Below are 27,800 nucleotides of genomic sequence, written 5' to 3' on the forward strand. Positions count from 1 at the left end.
GAGTCAGATCAGGATTTAAGTCTTTCCTGTCTGCCACTTAACCAACTATGAGCCTTGGTTTCCTGAAAAACTGATTTTCTGTTTCCTATGACCAGAATCCTAATAAATAGCACCTCCCTTAGCTTGGAATGGTTCAATAACAGTCTTGTTGTTGCAGCTGTTACAAATCAGTCACTTAACTTTTGTGCCTGGAAAGGTACTAGAATAAAATCTCCATTGTCTGCTAATTGTAGACATCTTCCAAAGATGGGGTGAACATAGCATGCCAATTATTCTTTAAAGCCGTAATAAAGTAAGTACAAATTTTCTAAATCGTGCCACATTCTTTTTTAATTTTTTTTTACATGTTTATTTATTTTTGAGAGGGAAAGAGAGAGACAGAAAGTGAACGGGGGAGGGGCAGAGAGAGAGGGAGACACAGGATCCGAAATAGGTTCCAGGCTCTGAGCTGTCAGCAGAGAACACAATGTAGGACTTGAAGTCAGGAGCTATGAGATCATGACCTGAGCTGAAGTCTCATGCTTAACCAACTGAACCACCCAGGCGCCCGTGCCACATTCTTTATAATCATGCATTCAAAGTAATTTAGTAAAAATTCTCATCACACACACACACACACACACACACACACACACACACACAAAGGTAAGTATATGAGATGGTGGATGTTAACTAGACTTATTGTGATCATTTCACAACAGATACAAGTATCAAGTCATTGATGTACGCTTTGGACTAATACCATGTTATATGTCAATGATATCAAAACCAGAAAATAAAAACAGGAACAAACAAGAAACAAAGTAATTTAGAAACAGTCCTGTCTCCATTTAGGACTCTAACAGTGAATTATGGATTGCTTCCGACACGTGACTTCTCTTGTATGTGGGCTGTGATTGAATGGCCCTAATTGTTTACACAGAGTAAACTTGAAACAACAAAAGTGAGAGTACACTTGATTGTTAACCTGGACTCCTGTGAGCATTTGTACAGAATGCACCAAGGCAGAGCCACAGGACAGTGGGGAAGGACAGTCCATCAAGATTTGCATTTATGAATCTCGAAGTCACGCTATGCTTTGCGATGGAACAGGGAACCTGGAGAGCTGCCTACCCTGCCTAGTAACACAAAGCACGGTTAATGTGATTGGGCCTCTAGTTCTGCTGACACAGTATGTGCTGATTAAGTTTTTGAAGGCTTGGTTTCATAGAGCCATGTGCTATCACAGGGGTCTGGTGAATGAAAAGCTTTTGCAGCTTATCAGCAGAAAGATAACAGAAAGGCCTGGTTCCACTACCAGCTCTGGGGAGATGTTTATCACTCAGGCTTCTGAGAACAGGAGTTTGAGCCATACCAAACACTTCGGAAATAATGTCAACATACCCAGGACCACAGCCAGCAAGGAATTCCCTGAGATAAGATTACAACACTGTCCTTAAAGGGACGCCAACCAAGTCAGCGGATCCCAAATGTTCCCTGAGCAGAGCAATCCTGTATATTATCCTTTATACCAGGGGACTTTAGGACCTCAATTTTTGTGCTACTAGATGCAAATGCTCAGGTGTTGCTTTCCAAAGTACACACAAAACTCTAGCAGCGTTGAAGAAGATCCCCACAGGGTCAAGATCCTGAGCTTGCAGCCCTCAAGGTCAGCCAGTTGTAGAAGCTGGAGGCAGCTTTCTATTGGCAAAAAGGATTCATTCACCTTCTTATGGGATTTTGTTTCTTCTCTGTCGGCTACGTCTAGGCCAGAAGGCCTCTAAAGCCAGATTAGTCCTCCAGGCTGGGTCTAGGATGAAGTCGTTATAGGAAAAGATGATTCCGTCTTTGAGAGGAGTAGGTATAAAAAACCACTTCAGTCATTTGTTTCTATACCTAGTCATGTGTTTGGTTTAAATATCAGTATGCGAACTGGCACCACCAGGGCGGTAGGCCCATCAGGGGTCAAGGCAGAGCGGGTCAGGTATTCTCCCAAGACCATTTTTGCAGTGAGAAGCAGCAGCATGCAGAGAGGTGAGTTGTCTTTGATTTGTCATCCAGACACTTCTTGCTTTGGAGGGCCTCACATTCATTCCTCTGCACCCCTGTGCACAGCCCCATTGTGGCCGTCTGGACTCTGACTCCTCCTTCCCAGGGCTATGCTGTCTATAGTTACCAGATGAATTAACAAACAAAAAAACCCCTTTTTAGTGTGTCCTTTATAAACCCTTTTATTGTGTCTCATAGTAAAGGTCACACACTATTTGATTATTAAATGACCTCACTAATACTTTCTATCCAGTTTCTCCTTCTCCATCAAATCTTTATTTCATTCAGAGGATCTACTTATTTGGGCTGTGTTCACTTACTTTTCAATATTCGTACCTCTGTGCTTTTGTTCCTGCTGTCTCCCCCTTTTGAAATTCCTTCTCCCCTTCGTGAAGCCAGTTCAGACCAATCCCGCCTACACTGATCTGACCTTCCTCTGAACTCTGCTAGCTTATCGCCCGAAGTCCATACCAGCCCTGTGGCAATTAATCACATACCACTTTGTGAATTTGTCTTTATTTTACATGCTCCGTCTTGCTCTTTCACTCTTCTTTCACACACACTGTGTGTGTGTGTGTGTGTGTGTGTGTGTGTGTGTGTGTGTGTAGCTAGATACGAGGTCTTTGAAAATAAAACCTACGTCTTATACGTCTTTAAAATACACTACCTAATAGGTGCTCCATGACATTGTTTTTGGTTGGTGATTCTTGCTTAGGATTTTAATTTTGTTTCAATGAAGGTAGGATTCTTTGTCTTCTCTTCACTCCTATATCCACAGAACCTGGAGCAGTGCCTTGCACATTAAAATTTGATTGTCAGCTGTTACTACCCTCTAGAGAGGGTTGCCTTGACCAGGGTCTGCAGCTGGCCTTGACATTCTGCCTTGTATCCTAGCTTCCTGAGGATGGAGTTGTCTTACTCCCAGGCCAGCCACCTCCCTTAACCACCTCTGACATGGCCATGTCTGTCTGTTCTTTCTCCTCAGATGCATACTCCCATTCCTCAAGTGAAAACGGAGGCAAGTCTGAGTCAGTGGCCAACCTGCAGTCTCAGCCCTCCCTGAACTCCATCCACAGCTCCCCTGGTCCCAAGCGTTCCACTAACACCCTTAAGAAGTGGCTGACGAGCCCCGTGCGCCGGCTCAACAGCGGGAAAGCAGATGGAAATATCAAGAAGCAGAAGAAAGTACGAGATGGCCGGAAGAGCTTCGACCTGGGATCTCCCAAGCCTGGGGATGAGACGACCCCTCAGGGAGACAGTGCAGATGAGGTACTTCCACGTGGCCCTGGAGCCTCCCTCAGGAGGGGGCTTCTGACATACATCCTTCCTGGAACCTTGTGAGGCATCCTTCCGTGGGTTCTGTAAACCAGCCAGTCTCTAGTCCCCAGGAGTTTGTGTTCTTGAACCCAGGTGATCTGAGCTTTTGTACTAACAAGACCTTGCCAGTCTGATGTGTGACCAATTCAGAGACTGGCACATAGAATTTCCAGCAGATAGCCAACATCTTGCCAGATTTGGAGATAGGGGCGTGGGCCTAAAGGGAGTCGTCTGGTCACCTAATCCCCTACCTCTACTAAGGACTACATCAAAACCTGCTAGTTGAGAATAAGAATAAAAGCTGAGAGATTATAGCTGTTTTCAAGTATCTAGAGCAGTGCCACATATGAAAGGGAGTGGACAACTCCATGTTGCTCCAGATGGGAGAATTATGAGTAACAGGTGAAGGTTTACAGAAGGCAAGGTTTCAGCTCAAAGAGTGATTTTAATGGGGGTCAACCAGTGATGAGGTAGGCTGTCATGAAAGCGAATGGACACCTGTGCTAGAAGGGGTGGGGATACCACATGACCTCACAAAGCGGTCGGAGAGGTCCCTGTGTTAGCCCAGAGGTCAGACCAGGTGACCTCTGAAGTCCCTTTCAGAGCTGAGATTCTGTAATTAAAATACAGTGGGTATGTTTTAGTTGAGAGAATGAGAGCTATTTTTTTTTTTCTGGCAAACCCACTCTAGTCCCTGATGTGGCTAAGCAATTCTTCCTGCTGTGTAACCAGACTCTCTTTGTAATTTCATGCTATCTGCCCTTTCTCCTTCTGAGAATGACAGTAGAGCCTGGTGATACTCAGATTGTGGTTTAATAGTCCTTCAAAAGCTTAAAAAGTTAGGCTCTCTCTGACCACTCTCAGCTTTTTCTTTTCCTGGCTAATCAATGAGGTAGATGTTTCTCGTGTGTGTGTGTGTGTGTGTGTGTCCCTATTTGAACCTCACTGTCCTTTGAGATAAGAAGGTGTACCCATTCCACAGAGGAGGGCAGTGAGGCTGAAAAAATAGGGATGTATTAAGAAAGGAGATCTTACATGTTGCTTTTTTAAAAATTCTAAGTCCTGAACCATTGATATCTTTAACTGCATAATACATATGACTGTATGACTAATACTGCTCTTTTGTTCTAGAAGAACAAGAAAGGATGGGGTGAAGATGAGCCAGATGAAGAGTCACACACACCCCTCCCTCCACCTATGAAGATCTTTGACAATGACCCTACACAGGACGAGATGGTAGGATTTCCTTACTTTCTGATCTGAAAGAACAATGTGTAATACATGCGATTTTGTTGTGTGTGTGCGGTGGGGGTAGTAATACTCTCTCTTCCTTGTTATCTCTCCGAATCCATGGTGATGTAGGTTCCCTCTGTATTTGATAGGTGTCCCCGCCCCCAGCCCTGGAGGTCTGATTTCATTCTGGGCAGGGTAGGGGCATGCAGAAGTGGGAATCTGTCTGGTCTCTCCTCCTGTTGATGAAGGGTAATGACTCTGTCTTTGGAAGCTATAGATCCCAAAAGAAACTGTTTGTCTCAAAAGGAGTCTGAGATGGTTCCAGGCCGTGATCACTTTGTTGCACCTGACTTCCGACTTCTGTTTTGGTTGGTTGTTTTTCCCTATACTCAACTCTAAAATCCAAATAATGGTAACTTCCAGTCAGCCCCGGTGGTATGAAAATTCCACAAGTACTGCGTGAGGGATGGAGGCGCTGCTGACGGGAGGCTGCCGGCAAAGGCGGGAGAGCCTAAGGTGCAGGCTGCCACATTCTTGGTGTTACAGAATTCCCTGAGTCACCAGCATGCATAGGCTCACAGGTGTCCGAAGTGTGGATGTCTCCAAGGGCTCTAATCGCAGAGCGATCGCCCCGATGGCTCTAGAGCAGAGGCTCGGCTTGGATGTGCTTCCAAGCGTGCTGGCCGAGACGTGGGCTGCTCTAACTGTGTGCTCTGTCACTCATCTTGCTTGCAAACCATGCTTTCACCTCACTGCGTTTTTCCTGCCTTCTCTTAGTGTTGCTATCCTGTTGGGTTTGACAGGTTGGAGTGGTGGTTTCAGGTTTCAATGGTGCTTTACATTTTCTTTTCAGAGTGGTTTGTGGTCGTGGTGGTGGTGGTGGTGGTGGTGGCCTAGCCATCCCTTCAGGGTCTTCTTGTATTGTCTACTGCCCTGCCTTGTAGTAGCACAGCCTCCCCTAAGGTGGTGAGCCCAGCCTGGGCAGGGAACACATCTTGACAACATCACCTGGGATACAATTCAGAAAGTACTGTTTGCCGATGCTTCAGCATTTCTGGTGATGTCCCCATTCTTGTTTTAATTCCCTCTGCTTTGCATTTGGGTCATTATTAACCCACAGACATTAATTGAGGTCTTCCTGGGTGCCACGCTAGAGGGACAGATTCTAGGGACAGGATGATGACTGAGATGACTGAGATGCCCCCCTCTGTGGACTCAATCATGAGGGGTGCACAGTTGTGTGGCCCCTCCTAAGGTGACGTTGGTGGCCCTGACTCTTAACTTTTGGAAGGAAAAGTGTCAGGAAGCATGGCGTGATGCCCATCCTAGATTCCCAGGGGCAGAAATGCCCGTGCTTCACACTGAGATCAGAATGAGAACCAACCTGCTGCGTTCCCAGAGGCCTATCCTTGTAAAATGTTCCACAAACAGTGACAGCATATGTGGGGAGTGGGGAGCTCATGTGACTGTATCTGCCACCCCACACAGCACAGCCCTCCACACGGAGGTGCCAGCTTGCGTAAGATAAGTAAAGGTCACGAACCCTCTCCCTCAAGTTCCCTCAAACACAGCTTGTTTTGGGAAAGAGGATGTTATGTTGTTTCTGGATAATCTTTAACTGAAAATGCAGACTTACCCCAAACATTCATGTAGGCTTTTTGTTATCCGGAAAGAGGGCAGACACATTAGCCCTCCTCAGTCCTACTTGTTTGATTCCCAGAAATTTGTTTCTCTGAAATATTTGCTAAGCCTCAGAACTTCTAGCAAATGGAGTTGAACTTACTAAGTAATTTTTACAACAGTCTAAGGAATTTTTAAGTCTACCTATTGTAATGTTATCTGATCACCTTGATTCTCCATGTTTCCTTCTAATAACTGTTCATATGCATGTGTGTTTTATTTTATCATTTTAATATGCACATCTTATGTTCAATGCTTTCCTTAGTATTTTTCTAAAATTGTGTTGATTTTACCTTTGTAAGTGTGATTTTAATAGCTGGGGACAGTGTCACTTATTTGATGTGCCATAATTTGCTTTACCAGCCTGTTTTGGGATATCCTGGGGTGTTTTCAGTTTTTGCTCTCCTAGATAACACTGCTACAGATCATTTTGTACATACAGCATTTGTTCTTTTGACGTCTGTCCTTGGAATAAGTTCCCAGGGGTAGGATTACTAAATCAAAAATTTGATAGCTTGGATTTCCAAACAAACTTAACCTCCTTTCCTGCATTCTCCAGAAGAGGAAAAAGAGTGTTCTTCTATCTCCTTAATTACATTTATTTGGCTTTTTTCTTTTTACCCCATCTCCGAAGCAAAGACATAAACTAACTTTTAGATTAGACAACAAGTAGCTTCCTTTTTGAAACTCTTCCCCCTAACTTAAGGGACAAACTTGAAGCCAGACCGTGGCCGGAACAGTCAGCTTTTTACCCTTGCAGTGATCAGTGTCAGACGCTGAAGGAGTATGTGTCCCGGGCCCTCTGTTTTGCCTTCTGCTTTGCTCTGCCGGGGGTGGGGGAAGCTCATACATGCATGCAGGGCTAACCATTTCTCCCCAGTTTCTTCTCAAGTAGGAGAAGAAAGACAAAAACCACTGTCCCTCCATGAGCAGGATTCCCCAAACCAATGACGAAACAGCCACATAGACCAGTCCCTATTGCTGATACAGGGGGATGGGCAGCAGGCCCTTGGCTTGAACCTCCTTTACTGTGAACAGGATAGTCCTTGGTCACTTCGGCAAGACACACAGAACTCCTTGGTAAAATCGTTTATTACATCCTGGTGTTCCAGTTAGGGGCCTTACCAGAAGCAGCTGTGTGTGTGTGTGTGTGTGTGTGTGTGTGTGTGTGTGCGTGCGCGTGTGTGTGTGTGTGTATGTGTGAATGCATGTGCACACATGTGAGTGGGGAGGGGGTTTCTAGCTTCCTGGTCTTTAAGTGCTCTGCCCTTGAATTTTTGTTTGATACACACTGAAGATCTATATTTTAAATCTGTATTTGGCTAAAGCAAAAACAATTTCTTTGGATACATTTGAGGCTAGGTTTATGGACTCCTTTCATACCCTGGAACGGCAATGGGCAGCCCTTTAACAGCCAAAATTCTGTCTGTCCCTCTCTCCTGTTGCTGACAGTGGGTGCAGCCCTTACATTTGGCCCCCCAGGAAGTCAGCAAACCCTGCTCTCAGCTGCTCCAGAAGCCTGCCTAAGGAGAGCCTAGTCCCATGCCTGCTTTGCTGCTGGCCAGAATTCCTGACAAGGGGACAGGAGGGCCTGTCCCCATACCCACACTGCCTTCTATCTCCCTCTGTGATCTCTTCCCTCTAAACATAAAGCTTTGCTTCCCTTGCCTGCCTTGAGCTTTGGACTTGCTGTTTTGCTTCCTAATTGCTATTCCTCATTCCTTGCTAATCTGCTTTTCCTTTGCTGCTCAATGTCTTGCAGTCCTCCTCTTTGCTAGCAGCCCGGCAGGCTTCCACTGAAGTACCTTCTGCTGCAGACCTTGTCAGTGCAATAGAACAATTGGTCAAAAGCAAGCTGGTAAGTGGGGTCCTGGAGGCAGTTCTGTGTGTGTGTTACCTCCATGCGGCTCCCAGGGCCTGGCATCTATGTGCCGTGTCCTCCTTTGCGCCTATCCCCATTCCTCCTATAGGATTGTTTCTGGCTGATGATTGTTTCTAAAAACCTTTGCCCCAAAGCCTGTTTTTGTTTTTTGGTTTTTGGTTTTTGGTTTTGGAATGGGCATAGGCAATTAACAGGCCCTTTGGGGATTGTGGCATTGATGAAAGGAAAAAAGTATCCAAGACAAAATAGCCTTCCTGTGAGACCAGTCCACTGGCCTGCAGGGACGCAGCATTTGGACAGTGACTGATGTATGTCTGGTTAGCCCTGAAGCTAACTTGGCTGCTGAGACACAGAACATGGATTGGATCTTTGAAAGCACCAGGTAATTTTATTCGGGGACCCCAGACAATTTTCTAGCTTGCAGAGTCTGCAAGATTGCTAATTATAAAGGGGAATGGGCAAAAGGGTATGGATGCCTGAGCACAAGAGATCAGGGGTGTTGGTGCATACTCCATTCATGGGGGCAAACCAAACTTCTACCACTGAACACTAGCCTAGCTTGTCACTGTCTCAAGGGCCAATTGGACCACTGCAGAGAAGGGTTCTGGGTCTGGCTGCTGTAGGTTTTGGCACCACGATGATGAAAGAGCTCGTGTTTGGATAATGCCGTTCCTCTACTCCATGTTGGTACACTGACCCGTACCCCTAAAGGATGACAATTTGAAGCATTTTCATTGCCTTCACTCTCATCCAGGTTTGGCGTTTCCTGCAACTCTCATGAGGATAATGACTGACTTCTGTCAGGCAGTCCTGCTAATCAGCACCATTTGCACCCTTCTCCCCTTGGCCCAGGAATTAGAGGAAAATGATAGATGCTGTGCCGATGACACTGCCTGATAATAATTCTGATTATAGTATCTCGCTTTTCAAATCTCGCAGCTTAGAGAGTACCCATGAAATTCAACACATGACTTTCTTCTTCTTCTAAGTTGTCCTTCCTAACTTAGAGTAGTTCAGCTGATGTCCTTAGTAGCTGTGTCCAGCTCTTGAAAGTTGTCCATTTTCCCCACCACCCTCCCTGCCTCGCTGGTGGGATTTCAGCACTCTCGTGGGCACTGCATTGGCTTCTTAAAGCTCACCTCTCTGCCCACTGCCCACTTGCTCTCCTTTCCTCACACACCCTCCTCGTTCTCCAAATACCATTAAATTTTTTTTCCCCTTTTACCACCTGAGCCTGAGCCCTGACCTCATGCCTGGACTATCGCAGTACTTGTTGTTTGATCTTCCCCTGCCCCAGTCAGCCTCCCCCCACCCCTGGGGCCTCAGTCTCCTGGTGGGTCTTCTACAGCATTACCCCCCCTCCTCAATGAAGGCTCACTGCCTCCCTCTTGCCTACATGAGCAGTCCTCTCCAATGGGAGAAGTGCCTTTAGGTACATGAGACACTTTACTGAGGTATACAGGAAGACAATTTCAGAATCTCTTCATCTCATTTAAAAATTATTTGGGGTATATTTTATTACATACATAAGGATAACACAGCAGTCCAGAAATGTAATTTATAAATAGGTTACATGTTTTGGCAATGCATGACCAAAATTGTGCCTATTGATAGACGTATACAATCAAAGTTAAAAGATAAATATAGATAAAGTTCACACTTATCCTGTATTCTAATGTTTGGTAGCCGGCCTACACCCACTTATTTATTCTGGTTGATGAACTCTGCTCCAACTGAATTGTTTCCCTCGCTCTCCCCAAACATGCACTTGGCTTTCCTCTCTCCAAGTTTCTGTTCATACCACCACCCTACTTCTCTGGAATGTTCCCCCACTCGTTCTTGCTTTCTAAAGCATAACAGTCCTTCAAGGCCCCACTGGGATCTCATCTCTCCAAAAGGGCTTCCCTGACCAGCCCAGGCCAGATTTCCTCTGCAGCCCCATGGCAATTACTATGTAAGCCACCTGCTGCCGGGGACAGCTCTTAGATAGTTCCATTGGGTTATTTGTTGAAATGTCTTAATCTCTTCATTGCCTTCATCTTCACAGCTTCCATACCCAACTAGATGATCGGTCATTTAGGACATTTTCTTCTCCTCCATTAACACACAGGAATCTTTCACACTCACACTTTCATCAGTACACACTTGTTTCCAAAAGGTTATATTTTCCTATATTTTGGATTACCTGTATCCTGCTCTTTGTGCTCACCTTAGCACTGTTGGGAATCCCTGCAGACCTCTGGTTATGTAGTTGCCGTGTCTGGTGTTAAACAGGTAAGTGCAGATATTGAGAAGCCCCATAAGAGCAAGTCTCCCAGAAGAGAGGGGGCATAGGATGGAGTCGATCAGCCCCGTAACAGGCTTTCAGCAAATGTCTGTGAGACGAGTGGTTTTTTTGTGGTGCGTTTCCCATAAGAAGAACTTTAACTTCCTCCTCCACCAATAATTACTTCTTGAGGACCTGCGGTGAACCCAGAATTAGAGAGATTTCTTTGGCCAAACATGTGAAACCAAGCCCATATCATGGAGAGGAATGAGGGAACGGTAATTTGGTTTCTCAGAATCTTCTCACCAAAATTTTGCCCTCTCCTTTGCCCTCTCCTCTGCTTTCTCTTTCTTCCCATCCTAGTATGCATCCACTGTGGGATAGCAGCGAAGCAACGGTGGGTGGTTGTTTCCCCTGCCACATTTGGAAATCCTGAGTTGCATTCTTACTTCTGAGACTTGTATTTTTATTCCTCATTAGCTCTTTAGCTTAAAAGAGGGTAGGATCTAGGAGCACCTGGGTGGCTCAGCAGGTTAAGGGTCTGACTTCGGCTCAGGTCATGATTTTGCAGTTCGTGAATTTGAGCCCCACATCAAGCTCTGTGATGACAGCTCAGAACCTGGAGCCTGCTTCAGATTCTGGGTCTCTCTCTCTCTCTCTCTCTCTCTCTGCCCCTCCCCCCACCTGTGCTCTGTCTCTCTCAAAAAATGAATTAATATTTAAAATTTTTTTAAAAAGAGGGTAGGATCCAGAGCCTATGAAAGTTCTGGAGTTTTTATTTGACTGTAAGTTCAACAGTGTGACTGCTACCAAAATAGCTCGTGTGGTCATAGGCTAGGTTAACGAAAGTACAGTGTACAATCAAGGAAAGTAATAGCTCCATTGTAGTCAAAGTTCTTTAGCCCATACCAGTCATGAGTAGTGTGGGAGTCATGTATCAGGCTCTGAATGCTGCATTCTGAAGTGTTCTTGAACTCAGTGAAAGGGCCCCAGAGGAGGTAACCAGTACCATGTGGTACGTATCCTTTGAAGGAAAGTTGAAGACACTGGGTTAAGTATGGGGAGAAGTTAGGAGAGAGAAGGCTCATGAGAGCTATCCTGACATAATCAAGGACTGCTGTGGGAAAGAAGAGTTGGTGTCACTCTTTGTTGCTCCAGAGGGTGGAGCCTAGACCTGTGGGTAGAAGTTATCTTAGTTCAGTATAGCATGAGCTAGTAAGTTCCTTTCCAGTGTACAGGCTGGAAATTTTACAGGAGCATCTAGTATACTTGGACTTTTATATCTAGGGCTTGGATTCTTTCTGCTTTCTTTTTCGGTTGCTCCAGAGGTAGCACCAAACTCTGCTCCACCCAAAAGTCCTGAGATCCCTTGTGTCTCTGAGTCCCAGAGCCGTCCTTGGTGCTTTATGGTCACATGGTCATGGCTGCACTGAGGCGGCTGCCCCAGAGGTACCATCTCCGCTGAGCGGCTGGTAGGAAGCAAGGGTAGGTGTCCTCTAGCTCACCTGCAATGCAGATAAAGCCCTTGAAGCTCCCCCACAACCTCCTTTGGCAAGTCCCTCTGAACATTAATGGACACTGGAGTTCTTCTCTGCCAGCCCTGGTCTTTAATCACTGCTTTCATTTACCAGGAGAAGACGCCCACCCACCTCTCCCCAAATAGAGCTAACGCATTTTTTTCCACATTTTGTATTAAGGTATAGTCTCTAACTCCAAGCCAGGTACAAGGACTCCCCTTCTTTCCCTGTATGATCTTTGTTTTTACTTTTTTAAGTAACCTATACCCCTAACATAGGGCTCAAACTGACGACCCTGAGACCAAGAGTCACATACATGCTCTACTGACTGAGCCAGCCAGGTGCCCCTCCCTGTGTGATTTTTAATAAAGCTTTTCCTAGATGTGTGGACTGGTGGTGGCAGTGGTGGGTGTGTAAGGAATCAGAGATCTAGCTGGTAGTCCTGCCTCTGCTACTTTACTGTGTAGCCTTGGGCAAGTTACTTAGTCTACTGGGGCCTCTCTTTATCTCCTTTATCAGCAGTGAGGATTCTGTCCACCTGAATCTTAGCTCAAAAGAGATACCATGATGATTGAGTAGGTGTGGATGAGCTTTGTAAAATGATAAGTAAGCATCCTACAAATGTTAGCTCTTAGCCACCTCATCTGTACTCTGAATGGCAGGGAAAGGGAACAGCGTCATCCCTTATCTCCCACAGCCCTGTTCGAGTCATGGGAACATAGAATGTGTCAGCCAATAGATTGCTGGTTGGATGAAAGTTGCAGGGTGATAGCTTAACAATCTATGTGACTTGGTTTTATCCCTCAAGCTTGAGGAACAAGAGCTTCCTGGCCATGTGAAAATGTGTCTTTGAACTTGTGTCTCTAAACAGCCACAGGATTTCACAACCTGCCTGAGATGAAAGATCAAGCCTCCTCCCTGAGCCCTTGTCCTCAGGTGGCATGTCACAATAGTTTATTGGGCTTGGGAAGGTACCAATGGCCCCTTGACTGATAATCCCCTGCCTTTGGGGGAGGGGCTGCCCGGGATTGAGCTCCTGTTCAGTCTGCCTGGTAGACTGGCATCCTAGAATGTGTCTACCTGCTTCCGCAAGACTTCCTGCCCTCTGATTCTCCTACTTTGATAGCATTCACCTCCCGAGGCCAGCCATGTGGGCCGAGAAACATGTCTAGGGCCAGGCCACATCTGTGTGTGTGCTTTGCATTCTATTAGGTGAATCAGCCTGCTTTCTCAGTGGCAATCTAGTTAGCCAAGTTCAGAGCCCAGAGAAGAGGAAATAATGGCTGCATCACACCCATGGTGGAGGTGTGTGTTTTCAGGAACTGGGTTCCTCTGGCATCCCTCGATGGAAAAGTTTCAATTTCCACCAAAAAAAATTTTAAGGCAGTCACAAACCTGAAATGTCATTTGCCTGAAAAGCCCAGACTTTAGTTTTTCTCCTATACAGTTATCTTCCCCACCCCCACCCTTAATTTGTCTGGAAATGACTATGATCTAATACTTTTTGTCCAGAGACTGTTATACAAATTTTTAGAAAAGGGTGGGGCTGATAAGAGGTTGGTGTGCTGCCGGGTGCTGGACCAGCACCCTTTTCCTGTTTTATCAGATGACCTTTGATCACTCCCCAAGAGTCCCACAGTACATTCAATAAATTCTCGGAGTCCTACTGTGTGCCAGCTCTGAGATCAAGCATAGAATCTTCCATAATGAAGCTCACAGTCTAGGGTTAGTGCTCACAATGCTCTCCTGCCTGGACTATTAGAATATTTTCCTCCCTGATTTCAGTATGACATCTGTCTACATGACTATCAGACAGATTTTCTTTCTTTTTTTAAAAGAACTTTTTAATAGTTCTTTTTTTTTTACTAATAAAATAAGAATATGCTTATTCAAGAAAAATTGGAATAATAACAAGAATATAAACACAAATTATATCTCTGATAATTATCATCTAGACATATTCAGTGCTAAATATTGATACATTTTCTCCTAGACCCTTTGAAAAATAATGTAGTTAATCAGAATACAGACAAATCCTTTTTTGCCTTACTGTCATATCAGGGACATTTTCCCAAGAGATGAAAAGCCCTTAGAAATATTAAGAGTGATCTTCCTGGAGAGACTTCGGCTTAGGTCATGATTTCACAGTTCCTAGGTTCCAGTCCTGCACTGGGCTCTGTGCTGTCAGCACAGAGCTTGCTTGGGATCCTCTGTCTCCCTCTCTCTCTGCCCCTCCCTGCTCACACTCTGTCTCTCTCTTCTCTCAAAATTGTTTGAATAAACATTTAAAAAAAATTAAAAACCCTTTTGTCATTCATTTTAGAAAGTACAGTCTCTACTTATTAATGCTACACGTAAGGCTTTACACATATGATTTATCCCTGTGCACTTCCCCAGGGTTGTCTACCTCACCCTTTACCTCTTCCTTCCCTAGCACTCACTCACCCCAACTCACACAACACACAATCACTTGCCACCAGCCCCCACATCTCGCCCTTTCATACCCCATATCCCATCTGTGTCAGGCTGCTTCCAGCTTCCCAGGCTGCCCTGGGAAGGTTCACAGCTTGATCCTTTACTCAGAGTGCTGCTCCCACCTGGGATGCTCTCCCATCAGTGTATTTATTTCTCAATACTCACTTCAAGCATTGCCTCTTCCATTAAGCCTTTCCCTTCCCTCTCTACCCCACCATAGAGCTGCCCACCCCCCTTTTCATCCTCCTTGATACCTTTTCCATCTAGAACAGCACCCAGGATAGGTAAGGTAGGAAGCCAAATCTTACTCATTTTCATTTCTGCAGTTGCTTGGCAAATATTCAGCATGTAGTAGCTGTTCAATAAATATTTATTTGAGTACAAACAAATGATCAATTGCAGTTCTGTGTAATGAATGCTGTGCAGGGGATGTGTAAAGGGTGCTTAGAGGAGCCCAGACGAGGGGGGTTTTATGGGTGTGTGATCCACGATCCAGCAGACAGGAAATGTGTTCATTTTTATTGTGGTGACAGCTCTCCTCTCTTCTTAATCTACTGCTTTGAATCCTATTTGCATTTCTGTTCCCTGACCTTGGACCAGCTAGAGGAACTTCTGTTGTTCTCTTCCTTGTATACTTTCTCCTTTGCCTCCTGAGACTGTTGTGGGCTGAGCCCCAGACAAGGCAGAAGTCTTCCCTGTGGCTACACAGCCCACTACTCATCAGACCTGTGCCTGCTTCCCACCAGAAGCAGCACAGGCACTTGCAGGTCGCCCCCAGCTGCCCTTGCCTGGGACCCAGGATCCCCACTGTAGCACAGGTAGCCAGGTCTCAGAGGGAATTGTATTCAAATTATAAGCACTGATAGCTAACACCATTATTTGAGGCAGATTACCCAGACTACAGTTTGGCCAGACCCTTTATTTCTCTCTTCCTTTCTCACTGCCTCTGCTCTGCTCACCCTCTCGCAGAGAGACTTTCCCCAGAGATAATTTGGGCTTCTTTGCTCATAGAACAGGTCAGGCAGGAGGATATGGAACATATTTCCCTGTGTGACACTTTGGACTCCACAGATGTCCTTCATTCCAGAAGGTTGAAAATGGCCCACACCAAGTGGGATGTTGCACAGGAGAACCTTGCAGGCAGAGATGTAAGCCTGTCTCCCCGGGCCTTGCAGTCAGCATCCTGCCAGCCAACAGGCTGCAGAACAAAGGTTGTAATAGGACAATGGGCCAAGGAGGAGGGGAAGTAAAAGGCATGTAATCAGATCAATCACCAGCTGGGTCCATCTGCCTGGGGAGCCTGTCTCTGGTGATGGCACCAGCAGACATGTCACATGTCTCGAAAAGCCTGCCTGTCCACTGGTTTGTCAGACCTCAGCACCAGACATTCTCATTTCCTTAATAACTGGTTACAGATCCTGAATCTATAAATTTTTCTAAACTCTCCTTGACCTTTCTGTATTTTTAGCCTATGCTGCTTCTAGGGATAACTTCCATGGTTGATTACTTGTCCTGTAAAATAACTTGTCAAGTTAAAAGAAACTCTCTCTCTCTCTCTCAAACTTGAAGACACTATCTTCTTAATTCTAGTTTCTACTGTTGTTAACAAATTCATGCTTGGCCCTTGGTACACTTTGTTGGTTTCGGGGTGGGGTGAGGGGCAAGAAGGTTGACATCTCTTCTCAGCTTGAAAATTTTCACCTTTAGGGGCACCTGGGTGGCTCAGTCAGTTAAGCGTCCGACTCTTGATTTCAGCTCAGGTCATGATCTCACGGTTCATGAGATAGAGCCCCACGTCGGGCTCTGCACTTACAGCACAGAGCCTGCTTGGGATTCTCTCTCTCCCTCTCTCTCTGCTCCTCTTCTGCTCACACATATGCTCTCTCTCTCTCAAAAATAAAAATAAATATTTAAAATTTTCAGCTTTAAGTCTTAATATTCCCCACCTGTTCTCATATAATGACTGGCCCATTGGGCACCTCATTTGCTTTTTGTTTCATTCCCCTGGACTTCGCCTACTTTTCTTTGGCCTATTGAAATAGAGCAGCTGAGAGAATTTGGACAGATACTCTAAGTGCAGGGTGTTTAAGACCATGGTGAAGCCTTTTGTTTCTCCTACCTTTTTGGACACTTTCTGATTTTTGTGATTTTAACCTTAGGGCTGATGTTTTCAAAGACTACCAAAGTGAAGCCTTCCCTTTGAGCCTCAGAGGCTGTTGTAAATAGGCCCCTTGTATGGATAGTTTGGACTAGACTCCCATATTTGTTTTGGAGTTGCTCACCTTGACCTTCATCTCCAGTCTTACTGTGTATCCACATTGCTTCTGCCAGTTTCCATAATGAAATGCTAAGCGTCACTGTATGATCTTTCTTCAAGGACACCTGTAAAAATGCTAAGATCGGCCCCATTTTTGAGTATCCTTCTTGTTAACAATTCCATCCAAGGACGAGGGTGAACATTTTTAATTTTTCAAGGGATCTACAACTTTTATCTCTGTCTATTCTGTAGAAGTCTGTAGAAAGGAGAGATCTGATCTGAAAATTGAAAAAAACTAAAGCATACATGGGATAACTGTAGCTGTCTCACTCAAGATCGTCCAGTGACTAGGAGATCTGGGGTTAGAATCCTTTGCCCTTAACTCTTGCTAGAGAACTGTAGTAATCCCTTTACTTTGTTTCTCAGTCCTGCAGCACCTTAATTAAAAGAAATTAAAGGGATTCATAAATGAAAGAAAACCCTTGGTAAATAACCTTAGCAAAGATATTTTTAGGAAAGGCTAAATTTATTGCTCTCTTCTTGTCTACATCTCATCGGCTCTTGGGGGGAAAATGTAGCTAATTTAACACACGTGGATTTAGCCAACTAGCTCTCCTATGACTACCCTCTCCTTATCAATTGGATAAGGACCATCAATTGATGGTCCTACAACTGATTAGCATTACTTCTGGCACCCTTACCCAGAGATGTCACTTTTGACAATTTTCATTATGGCAGGAAATTGGTAGCCCGTGACGCCAAGTTCCTCCTGATTGCCCAAGAAGGCAGCAGTTCTGGGCTGTCTGCTGCTGGAAGAGGGGAGTACCTAGCCTCCTGGTACCTCACTGACATTCAGTGAACACAGCCTTGGCCACTGACCAACCAACTCAGCTGCTGCTAGGCTGGAGGGGGACACGAGGGCTTCCAGATGACTTTTCAATGTACAGTTCTCTAAGGCTATTTTTCTCCTCTTTCCAGAGTCTAGAAGGAGGCTCATACCGGGGAAGCCTGAAAGACCCTGTAGGCTGCCTGAATGAGGGAATGACCCCACCCACACCTCCTAGAAACCTGGAAGAAGAACAGAAAGCCAAGGCCCTGAGGGGCAGGATGTAAGTGACTCCTCCAGATTCTATCCTGGTGCACATGTGTGTGGTGAACAATTGGCTAAGGTCAGAGAAATATGGGGGAGAATTACACTATGTTTCCATTGATATCATTCATTCTAAGTAAAGGTGACCTAGATCTGTGCAGTGTAGCATTGTGAACAAGGCACTGTAGTGGCACCGACTTTAAGAATTTTAGGCTGAGGTGTTTTCTGGGAGATAGCAGCTATGGCTGACCAAGTGTGGTTATAACCAAGGTCTGTTAGAAATTTAAAACATACTGATAAAAGGAAACCAACAAAGTTTAGGAAACTCTGGGACTATTACTATGCTCCCATACTAGAGAATCCATGGCAGAAAGTTGGAAGAGTTTCATCTGAGGAAACATTTCTCAAAATGAAGGGACATAGTATATAGGAAAAGGGAGCCATTGTGCCAGCCAGACAGGGCCTAGCTCCACTCCTTCTCTAAAGGTTTAGTTTTGCATCCATTTGTGGACTTAGCTCCAAGAGAATCTTTTCACTTTTTTAATAGTTGGGGGGAGGGGGGCGCAAATACAATTCACATTGCAGTCCATTTCACAAAAACCCATATATTATGCAAGGTTTGAGTTATCCACCCTGATGTGAAGTCAATCTTCTATTACTTGGGCTGATCAAGAAGATATCGGATACCATGAATGCAAAACCACAGTTCCTCCAAAACTTTAGTTTTCTTATTTAGGATTTGACTCCATGTTGGAAGCAGAGCTTCATGAGTCTTGGACATTGCCTGGTGTGTGTGAGATAGTAAGCACAGAGAACTGGTCCCTCCCTGTTGCTAATTAGTCTGTCTTCTCCCTCAGACTCCTCATCCCTTTAACCTGGTCACAGACATGAGGATTAGCAAAAGTGAGTGAGGCCAGGTCCTTCTGTTGCCTGGAAACAGGCCAAGTGAACATTTATAACTTTCTTTCCTAGGAAACTGAAGTAGAAATGTCATAGCCAAGGCCTGGCCTCAGAGCAGGGCTGTCACCTCACAGTGGAGCTGAGCAAGTGTCTCTTCAGTTCCATATTTACCCCTCAACTTTATGGGTACTCAGGGGAACCTCAAGAATGGAATAGAGATAAAAAAATACCATCTGCAAATGGAAATTTCCTAGGACTTACACAAAGCTGGTTCTCTTTCACTTCTAGGGTTGTTTTTACATAGATGAGACCTGGAGCCAATGTTCCAGTCCTTTGCCAAGCCAAGTAAAACTCAGGTCAGGGAGGAGACCTTTGGGGTAGCAGGTGGTTCTTGGCAAAGCCTGTCACTGCTCTTGTCACTTCAGTTGGAAGGGCCCACGAGCAGTCATGGAAGCCATTGCCCTGCTTCCAGATGTGATATTATCTGATTTTGCTCCAACAGGCAAAAGTCTGTTGCCTCTTTAACTCACTTTACCCATTTCTTCTCCCTCTTCTTATTCTCTTGCGTGAATCTACAGCTCTCCACATCCTGAGCTATCCTGAAAATCCAACTATTAGAGTATCTCATTGCTCTTGCTGTAACTTATGGCCACAATGAAAGAGAGGATATATAGGTGTCTAATTGTGAAGACTGTGTGAGGCTAGAGGCTGGGTCGGGCAGACAGGTACAGAGAATGGAGACTCAATACAGACATTGAAGGGTTAAATGGGAGCTCCATGGAAAAAAGATGAAAACAAAAGGAGAAGAAAAAAGGCTGAGAGTGGACTTGATTGTCCTGAAGTTTTAGTCACCCATTCATTCCATAATAGGTGTTGAGGGCACCTGGGTGGCTTGGTTGGTTTAGCATCCGACTCTTGATTTCAGCTCAGGTCATCATCCCAGGTCATCGGATTGAGCCCCTCTAAAATTAAAAACTAAAAAAAATAGGTGTTGAATGCCTATTATGCACTAAGGCATAGGATATATCAGTGAATAAAATAAACAATAACAACAAAAGAAAAGTCCTTGCTCTCATGGCAAGTTTGCACCATAAAGGGAGAAATAATACAATAAGCAGAATAAAAATAAATTATTTAATATATTAGAAGCTGGGAAAAGAAAAAGTAGTGAGGGAGATTCAGAACATGGTTGGGGCCATGCTGCACTTTTAGATGGTTCTGACATTTGCACGAAGACCAAAAGGAGGTAAGGAATTAGCCATTAGCCATGGAGGAAAAGTGTTCTTGGCTGAGGCAACAGCCAGTGCAAAGGCTCTAAGAGATTTTCTGTGCAAGACCAGCTCTTCCCCACCATTGTGAAACACAGAGGTTAGAAGGAGGTCTGAGCTGTAGCTGGTAGAAGTTTTGTTGGACCAAAGGATAACATTTACCTCATAAAGAATCCTTACTAATAACTGAACATTTTCTAAAATTGCATGATTATCAGTTCAGTTTTTTTGGCAATTGATCATGCATGGTCTTGTGATGCCTGTAACTTAAATCTTTTATGTACCTCTTCAGACTGTCTGGTAATGTGTCATTATCTCCCCAAGTGTTTCATCAGCCCTTCAAGGGAAGTGATGCCAGGTCCACTAGCAGCACCCAGTTTAATCAGTCCCCTTCCCTTCCCTCGAGGCTGGAAAGCCGAAGACAGCCCTCAATCTGTCAGCAGATAGCATATGATAAAAATATCCCCTGAGGACAGAGAGCTGGACTTCATCTCCAGAGGGCCCTCCCAGCCCCAAATTCCAACTCCCACTTTCCTGTGGGTTTTCTTTTACCACTTTCTTCCAAGCAGTAACATGGGCCATGCTAAAGATATATTTAAATGCTTTTATTTGGCCTTGCTGGTTCCTTCCTGTGGCCTATAACGCATGATTGTGGATTGTGTGTGTTAGAGAGAGGAAACTGGTTGGAAGTACTGGGCATGCTGATAAAGAAGTGCATGTTCCTTTTGCTTTCTCCCTGTCACCCTGAGGCCCAGACCTGGGGATTCGTTGGCTTTTCTGTGTGGTATAGACCAAGAATTTCAGATGAATTGCTTCCTGGGTTCAGAACAGTTATAACCCTTATGCCGGGGGTCCCCTCTGGACATCCCAGAACTTTTTCCCTTCTGCCATTTGGGCCCAAAATGCAGTTGTGTGGCTCCAGGTGAAACTCTTTCAAACTTCGCTAGGACGAGTCAGACTCCAGTAAGCTGCACAGCACCTAGCCTGTTCCAGTACATGGCCCTGAGTGTTTTATGTCCAGCTCTTTACTCTCTGGACAGAAAGAGAAGTGCTTGGTTTTGAGGCCCTGGGGACTCCAGAGAGCCAGTCTGAATAGTTTGCCAGGCAGCAGGTGACAATGAAAGAGCAGAGTCTTTGGACTCTGGTACAATAGGTTCAAATCCCAACTGTGGTACAGACTTTGTCACCATGGGTAATATGGCCTCAGTAATTTTCATCCATATGAAATGGGGCTTATAGTACCTACCTTGATATAAGCATGAGAAAACCTAGATAAAGCACTAGCACAAAGTAAATGCTCCAAGAGGAGGAAATCATTAACAAGAAAGAAACCACGAAAGCAAGTGTCCTTGTAGTGGTTAACCCCCCCCCATCTGGTGGGTGAGGGGAGGCTGCTGCATGGAAAGTTGTGATTATGAGGTGTTGGCAGTCCATCTTTCTGGCCTTGACTGGGGGTTTTGCAGGCCAGTTACCAGGGACACCTCTCTGAGTAATTGTAACTTCTGTATCTCAGAAGCCTCACTTGGTATTGGTATCTCTGAGGCCTCAAAGGTTGTTTATCAAGCAAATGTCTTTCTCCTCTTGATAAGCAAAGAATGGAGTTGAAAGAAAGGAAGAAAAGCCTCACATTGATTCCTTAGCCACAAAGCTTTCATAACTCAGTTTTGCCAAAGTGCCTGTTATTCCTCCTGTCTTGTGTCAACTCGACTGTTCAGTTATAGGTGAGGGAGGAAAGACCATTAAGAACAGAAAAAAAGGGGGGGAGTGGCACCTGGATGGCTCAGTCAGTTGAGCATCTGACTCCTGATTTTAGTTCAGGTCACCATCTCCCTGTTCGTAGGATAGAGCCCCGTGTTGGGCTCTGTGCTGACAGTGCAGAGCCTGCTTGGGATTCTCTCTCTCCCTCTCTCCCTGCCGCTCCCCCCTCAAAATAAATAAATACATTTTTAAAAAGAACGGGAAGGAAAAGGAGGAGTCCTGACCATTGGTGTCCCTCTGGCTATTGTGTGCCACCTGGGAAAGCCCCTCTCAGCTCGGTGCCCTCCGCTCTTCAGCAGGACCCTGTCACAGGGAGAGCAACAGTAAGCACCTTCCAAGGGCTCCCAAGTGTGAGGTTTGGGGTGGTCTTCTCATAAAGGTGCCAAAGTAACTTTCCTGTCAACTTTTGTGCGAAGGTTTCTTGCTTCACAGTGAAGAGGGCCCTCATTGTTCTTAATCTCCTGCTCAGGTTTGTCTTGAATGAGCTGGTACAGACAGAAAAAGACTATGTCAAAGATCTGGGGATTGTGGTGGAGGTGAGTATGTGGCTTGGGGTGGGTCTGCGGTCACCCAGCCAGGGGCATTTTGGACCCTACCTGGGCCGAGGGGTTTGTAACTTGAAGGTTACATGTTTTTAACTTAGTGTTGTTTACTCTCTCTGGGTATTTGCAGAAATTAAACGAAAAGTGATAATAGACCAAATGAACTATGTAGGGTGTTTTTCTTTTTCTCTTTGAAATATCATGAGACATTCAGAGAGAGATGGGGTCCCAGATGTTGCAGCATTTATGGGAGCCTCTTGGTTAGAGTTGAGTCCTTTCACCTTGTTTTTGGTGACCAACTTTCTAACTTAAGAGTTCTTCTTTGGCATTTAACCATGTGGACATATATTCTTCAGAACTACCGGTCCCCATGGGCACTAAGCAGGACACTCCTAGTGAGAGCTTGAGGCTTAGAGTCTCCTTAGATTTTAAGAAGGATGTTTTGGCTACCGAGAGGACAAGCAAAAGTCCACACGTAAGACAAGACCTTGGACAAGTCCACAGTTAGGAGTCAACTTGGTAGTATATAAAACAGCTCTCTCTCCTCAGGGATTTACTTTAGGGGCATTTAGATACTTGGGTGAGAAAGACTTTCTCTTAAGGGGCTGGAGACAACAAAAGGAACCCAGAGCTCCGTCAGAGTTGTGTCTGTCACTCTGCACGGGGTAAAGTCCTGGCTGCACACTGAGAAACCACAGAGAGTGGGCACTTACGCGGGGCTGCGGTATGGGGCTTGTCAAGAAAGCTATCTCCTGAAAACGCCCTGCTGACCGCTGCCTCTGCCCTACAGGGCTTCATGAAGAGAATAGAAGAAAAGGGTGTCCCTGAGGACATGCGAGGAAAGGATAAAATCGTGTTTGGAAATATTCACCAGATTTACGACTGGCATAAGGAGTAAGTGCTACGTTGTCCTGAGGACCAGGGGACATCCTAGGAATCCAGGACCCTCCCACCCACCCCCTGCATCTGGCCTTAGGGGTAGGGTAGGGTTTGGGGAGCCTCTGGTGTTGTTTATCTCCTCACCGAGAAATAATGCAGTTATGAAGGACGTGGCTTCCTTCCCTTACCCCCTCCCTCCTTTTAGTTTTTTCCTGGCTGAACTGGAAAAATGTATCCAGGAGCAAGACAGGCTGGCACAGCTCTTCATCAAACACGTGAGTTCTTCTTTCCCCCTCTCTGCCCACCCCTTCCGCCTACCCTCCCCACCCCCCCAACCCCCACCTGCTCCTGTGCTTGCCTCTGAAAATTCCTTCTCTCTCCTGCTCTTCCTCGACTTGCCTTCCCTCTTGTCCCTCTCTGAGTTGTTGCCTTTTTTGTAACCTCCTTGGCAATTTGAAAGGTGGGCTCTTGCCTAGCGCACGTACTCTCCTACCATCGATATTTAAGTGCCTTGGCGTGTCCCCGAAGTGTGGAGCGTGTCTGTTGTTCTCGGGGTGAGCAGACCAGCACCCTGGGAGCCCAAGGCACAGGGTGCCTGAGTGCCTTCTTCCCTGCCTCTGCAGGAGCGGAAGCTGCACATCTACGTGTGGTACTGCCAGAACAAGCCGCGCTCAGAGTACATCGTCGCGGAGTACGACGCTTACTTTGAAGTAAGCTGCTCGGGCTTTGCTGGGCCGGGTGGGGGAAGAAAGTCAGGCCAAGGCAGCCACATTCAGAAATGCCAGCCTTATCTATCCCCAGACCCCCCCATCCAGTGCCGCGACCCCTTCAGGACAGGGAGAGCTGGCTCGACGGGGCCGTCGGATTAGCTAGATTCCCGATGACCACCTTTCCTCGAGAGGAGCTGAGGCACCCAGGGTGTGGACAGCTCTCAGAAGCCTCTGTCTGTGGAATGACTGTCAGCCAGACACTGCTTCAGAAGCTCTGTCCCCGTTCGGTGACCCCAGCTCAGACCATGCCCACACACTTCCTGCCAGTCCCTGGACACTGTGTGCAGAAGCCCCTCCTCCTTGTCCCCATGCTCCAAGTCACCCCATGCTCTCTGCTCTCGTTCCCAGAGGTTCTGTCAAGCACCATAAAGTGTTTGTTTTGCCCCAACCTGTAAATGCTTATTTTGCTGGAGGAGAGGCAAGGCTGTCCCTTGGAAAGAGCTCTCAGCTGAGTGTTTGCAGATCTGCATTGAGGGCCCAGCCCATGAGGCCTATGTCCCAGGAGAAGCCCTTCATTCCTGATGTGGGCCCTGGAGCAGCAGAGAGAACAGAATACCCATCCCAGTTTGTCCCCAGGGCTGGGGTGAGGACACAGGGTGGGAAAGTGCTAGACGTGCAGAACGGTGTGGCAATGTGTGCTGCATGTTGTTAATAACACATTGGCAGTTGTGTGGGCAACTCCACCTCTCGCGTGGGTTGAGGATTCTAAAACTTTATTGGCAAAAGCGAAGTCCTGTCTGTCTCACCTCGAACCCTAATCCCCAGGACCCCAGTTCTTTGGCTCTTTTTTCCCCTAACATATCTCCCTCGCGTTCCAGGAGGTGAAACAGGAGATAAATCAAAGGCTGACACTTAGTGACTTCCTTATCAAGCCCATTCAGAGAATCACAAAATACCAGTTGCTCCTCAAGGTAAGAGAGCTGTGAGCCCGGGTCAGAGCCGGAGAAGGGTCTTCTCCGGCTCTGAGCCGGTGAGCAGGTCAGTGTGAGGCTCAGTCTCCACCACACTTTCCCCGTGAACTAGCAGGGGCATCTGTGGGCTCTTACCTTGCCTGTTGGTTTCTTGTGTCAGCTCCGCCTCCAAATAAATTGCACGCAAGCCATTCCTGCCTTTAAGGTTGGTTTTTCGTTCACTGTCTTTCTTTCAATTCACTTTCTTCCTTTGTCACCATCACTGACTTGGGACTTTTAAAAAATAAAAAAATAGTAAGAGCATAAAAATAGAGCAACCACAAGGAGAAAGAAAAGCAAAGGCAAGACCCTCCCTCAAAAGCTTAGATGAGTAATACCTACAATTTGATCATATTTTACTTTTTACAATGGTTTAATTTCATTTGTCTTACAGAATATGAAGTAAATGGAAGAGAGAGGTTGAGCTTTCCTTTCTCCCAGCCTTTCTGGACATAACTCCCCCCCCCCCCTTCCTGCTCACAGTCTCCCTCTCCTTTCTTCCCTCCCTCCCCACCTCCTTTTTCCCATAACTTTTAATCTCTGAGTATTTGGGGTTTTTCTCCATGTTGTTGTTTCCAATATGACTCATGAATTCATATCTCAGCTTCTACAATGCACTGTCATGTCTGTTAGGGAGGAAAGTAGCCTGGGTATCATCACAGGTTTTATGATGCTGGGTTTTTTTTTATAGTGCTCTGTTTTCCTAACTGATGTCACCCTCCCGCACCCATCCCCGCTTCCCCCACTTGCTAGGACTTCCTGAGATACAGCGAGAAGGCTGGTTTGGAGTGTTCAGATATCGAGGTGAGTCTTCTGCTCACAACGCTGGCTGCTCTGGGAGCCAGTGTTGGATATCTGTCTCTAACGGGGAAGAGCTGGCTCTAGAGGACCAGCGGTCCAAGCTAACTCCTCAGTGAGAGCCCCTTGCAAACAAGTGCTCCACAAGATGAGAAATGGCAAGTAATAATGAACACATTGAGTCTTTTTCTGGAACCCAAGAATTCTGTCCTGGGACAGAGCAGAGTTTCACCCCACTCCTGTTCTCTATGTGGCTCTAGTGACATAGGATAAGAAAGGGGGGTATTTGAGTCCCCTGACATCCTTCAGAGATTGAGTGTTTCTTTTTTTTTTTTTTTTTAATTTTTTTTTTAACGTTTATTTATTTTTGAGACAGGGAAAGACAGCATGAATGGGGGAGGGTCAGAGAGAGAGGGAGACACAGAATTTGAAACAGGCTCCAGGCTCTGAGCTGTCAGCACAGAGCCTGATGCGGGGCTCGAACTCACGGACCACGAGATCATGACCTGAGCCGAAGTCGGATGCTTAACCGACTGAGCCACCCAGGAGCCCCAGAGATTGAGTGTTTCAGTGTGCAGTTTTATCCATGAATCCAGGTACTCTTGGAGTTCAAAATATAACATATCTCATTTTCACTCCCTCTTCTACCCCCAAGGATTACTCCCTAAGTGAAGTCCTTTGAGACAATGTCGCCATGGGGATTATTTTAAGCCAGAGAGGTTATAGACCATTCTGGCATGTTATTTTAGGTTCAAACCTCTAGTGTTTCGCAAACCAGGCTAAGCTGTTGCTTAGGCAGCCAAGAAGCAACAAAGAAGAAAGAAAATATGAGAAGGAAAGAGAATTGCTAAAAGAAAGTGGGAAGGAGGAAAAGGCAGACTGGGTAGCGTGCCCCCCACAGGTGGTCACTGGTTCACTTGGAGCCCTATACTGATGACCAACACCCAAGCTAGAACAGAAACCCCTGCCCTTTTCTAGGAGTGGGTGGCAGGGACCAATGTCCTTTCCTAGAATGAAGGAGCCGCTAGGAGGTCCCTGACTTCCAGCACGGAATTGCCTTAAGCTTCCTGCATGAGTGTTCATCCCCTTCCTGAGCCGCTGTTGTTCTTTCCCACAGAAAGCAGTGGAGTTAATGTGCCTTGTTCCAAAACGCTGCAATGACATGATGAATCTGGGACGCCTGCAGGGCTTTGAGGTGAGCCCTTAAGAATGCTTCCGAGCCTCTCTCTTCCGGACAGCAGGAGCCTGGGCTGTGAGGCAGTTTCCCTTTGAAGCCCTGTGCCCGCCTCCGCTGCCGCCTCCACTTACCATCTGTGCCTTTGTTCCAGGTCCCTCTGGCTCACGGGCCCAGAAGATTTATCTAATTAGGATATGCAGTGATAGGGCAGTGAGAGAAAGTTACAGAGCAGTCCACAAAGCTGGAGTCACAATTCCAATGGGGCTGGAAAGACCCAAAGTTCCTTGTAACTGTGGAACTGGCAGCAACCTCTTTCCTTTCTTGCTTGCTTGAGGAGTGAGCGCTGGGAATTTGAGGGAGCACAGAACTATGGGATGGCAGTACACCTGAGGAAAATTGGAACACATTTTTTTTCTTAGAGAGGATGCTTCTAATAAAGAGATGCACATATTGGCTGGCTTTTCAGTTAAATGAACATTTAAAGCTTTAACACATCATGTGCACATTTCTATTCTTTGAAGAAGAGAACCAAGTCTTAAGAGAAACAGCTAGAAGTCCCCAAAATTTTGGCTTCTGTGAATGAACTAGTTTGCTAGGGCTGCTATAACAAAGTCCCACTGGGTGGCTTAAACAACAGAATTTATCGTCTCATTTTTCCGGAAGCTAGGAGTCTGAGATCAAGGATAGGCAGCGGTGTATGTAAGAGATGTAAGAGCACCATCTCTTACAACCATCAACCTGGATCTGACCAGGCCTCCCTCCTTGGATTGTAGATTGCTGTCTTCATGTTCACATGACATTCTTCTTGTGTCTTCACATTGTCCTCCCTCTGCACATTTTTCTGTGTCCAACTCTTCCCTTTTTATAAGGATACCAGTGATGTTCGAGTAGCACTTACCATAATGACCTCACTTTAACTTCATTCCCTCTGTAAAGACCTTATGTCCCAATATGGTCACATTCTGAGATACTGGGGGGTTAGGACTTCAACATATGAATTGGACAGGGGGAGT

At 45.9% G+C, this 27,800-nt stretch overlaps 1 protein-coding gene across 21 annotated transcripts in view; it reads left to right on the forward strand.

Moving 5' to 3' along the window:
- The window catches only part of KALRN (kalirin RhoGEF kinase), a 677,424-nt gene that overhangs the window by 596,983 nt on the left and 52,641 nt on the right, over nt 1-27,800 (forward strand). For 13 of the 21 annotated variants that reach the window (XM_043594359.1, XM_043594361.1, XM_043594365.1 and 10 more), the window contains 11 exons: nt 3,014-3,297; nt 4,477-4,581; nt 8,021-8,116; nt 17,634-17,764; nt 22,141-22,207; nt 23,004-23,107; nt 23,298-23,367; nt 23,716-23,802; nt 24,681-24,773; nt 25,566-25,616; nt 26,728-26,805. In XM_043594359.1, the coding sequence (XP_043450294.1) occupies nt 3,014-3,297; nt 4,477-4,581; nt 8,021-8,116; nt 17,634-17,764; nt 22,141-22,207; nt 23,004-23,107; nt 23,298-23,367; nt 23,716-23,802; nt 24,681-24,773; nt 25,566-25,616; nt 26,728-26,805 (1,166 nt within the window). The remainder of the gene's footprint in view (nt 1-3,013; nt 3,298-4,476; nt 4,582-8,020; nt 8,117-17,633; nt 17,765-22,140; nt 22,208-23,003; nt 23,108-23,297; nt 23,368-23,715; nt 23,803-24,680; nt 24,774-25,565; nt 25,617-26,727; nt 26,806-27,800) is intronic. The other 8 variants (XM_043594360.1, XM_043594363.1, XM_043594382.1 and 5 more) reach the window with 3 other exon arrangements.

The sequence above is a fragment of the Prionailurus bengalensis genome, chromosome C2, assembly GCF_016509475.1.
Source record: "Prionailurus bengalensis isolate Pbe53 chromosome C2, Fcat_Pben_1.1_paternal_pri, whole genome shotgun sequence".
Taxonomy (NCBI): domain Eukaryota; kingdom Metazoa; phylum Chordata; class Mammalia; order Carnivora; family Felidae; genus Prionailurus; species Prionailurus bengalensis.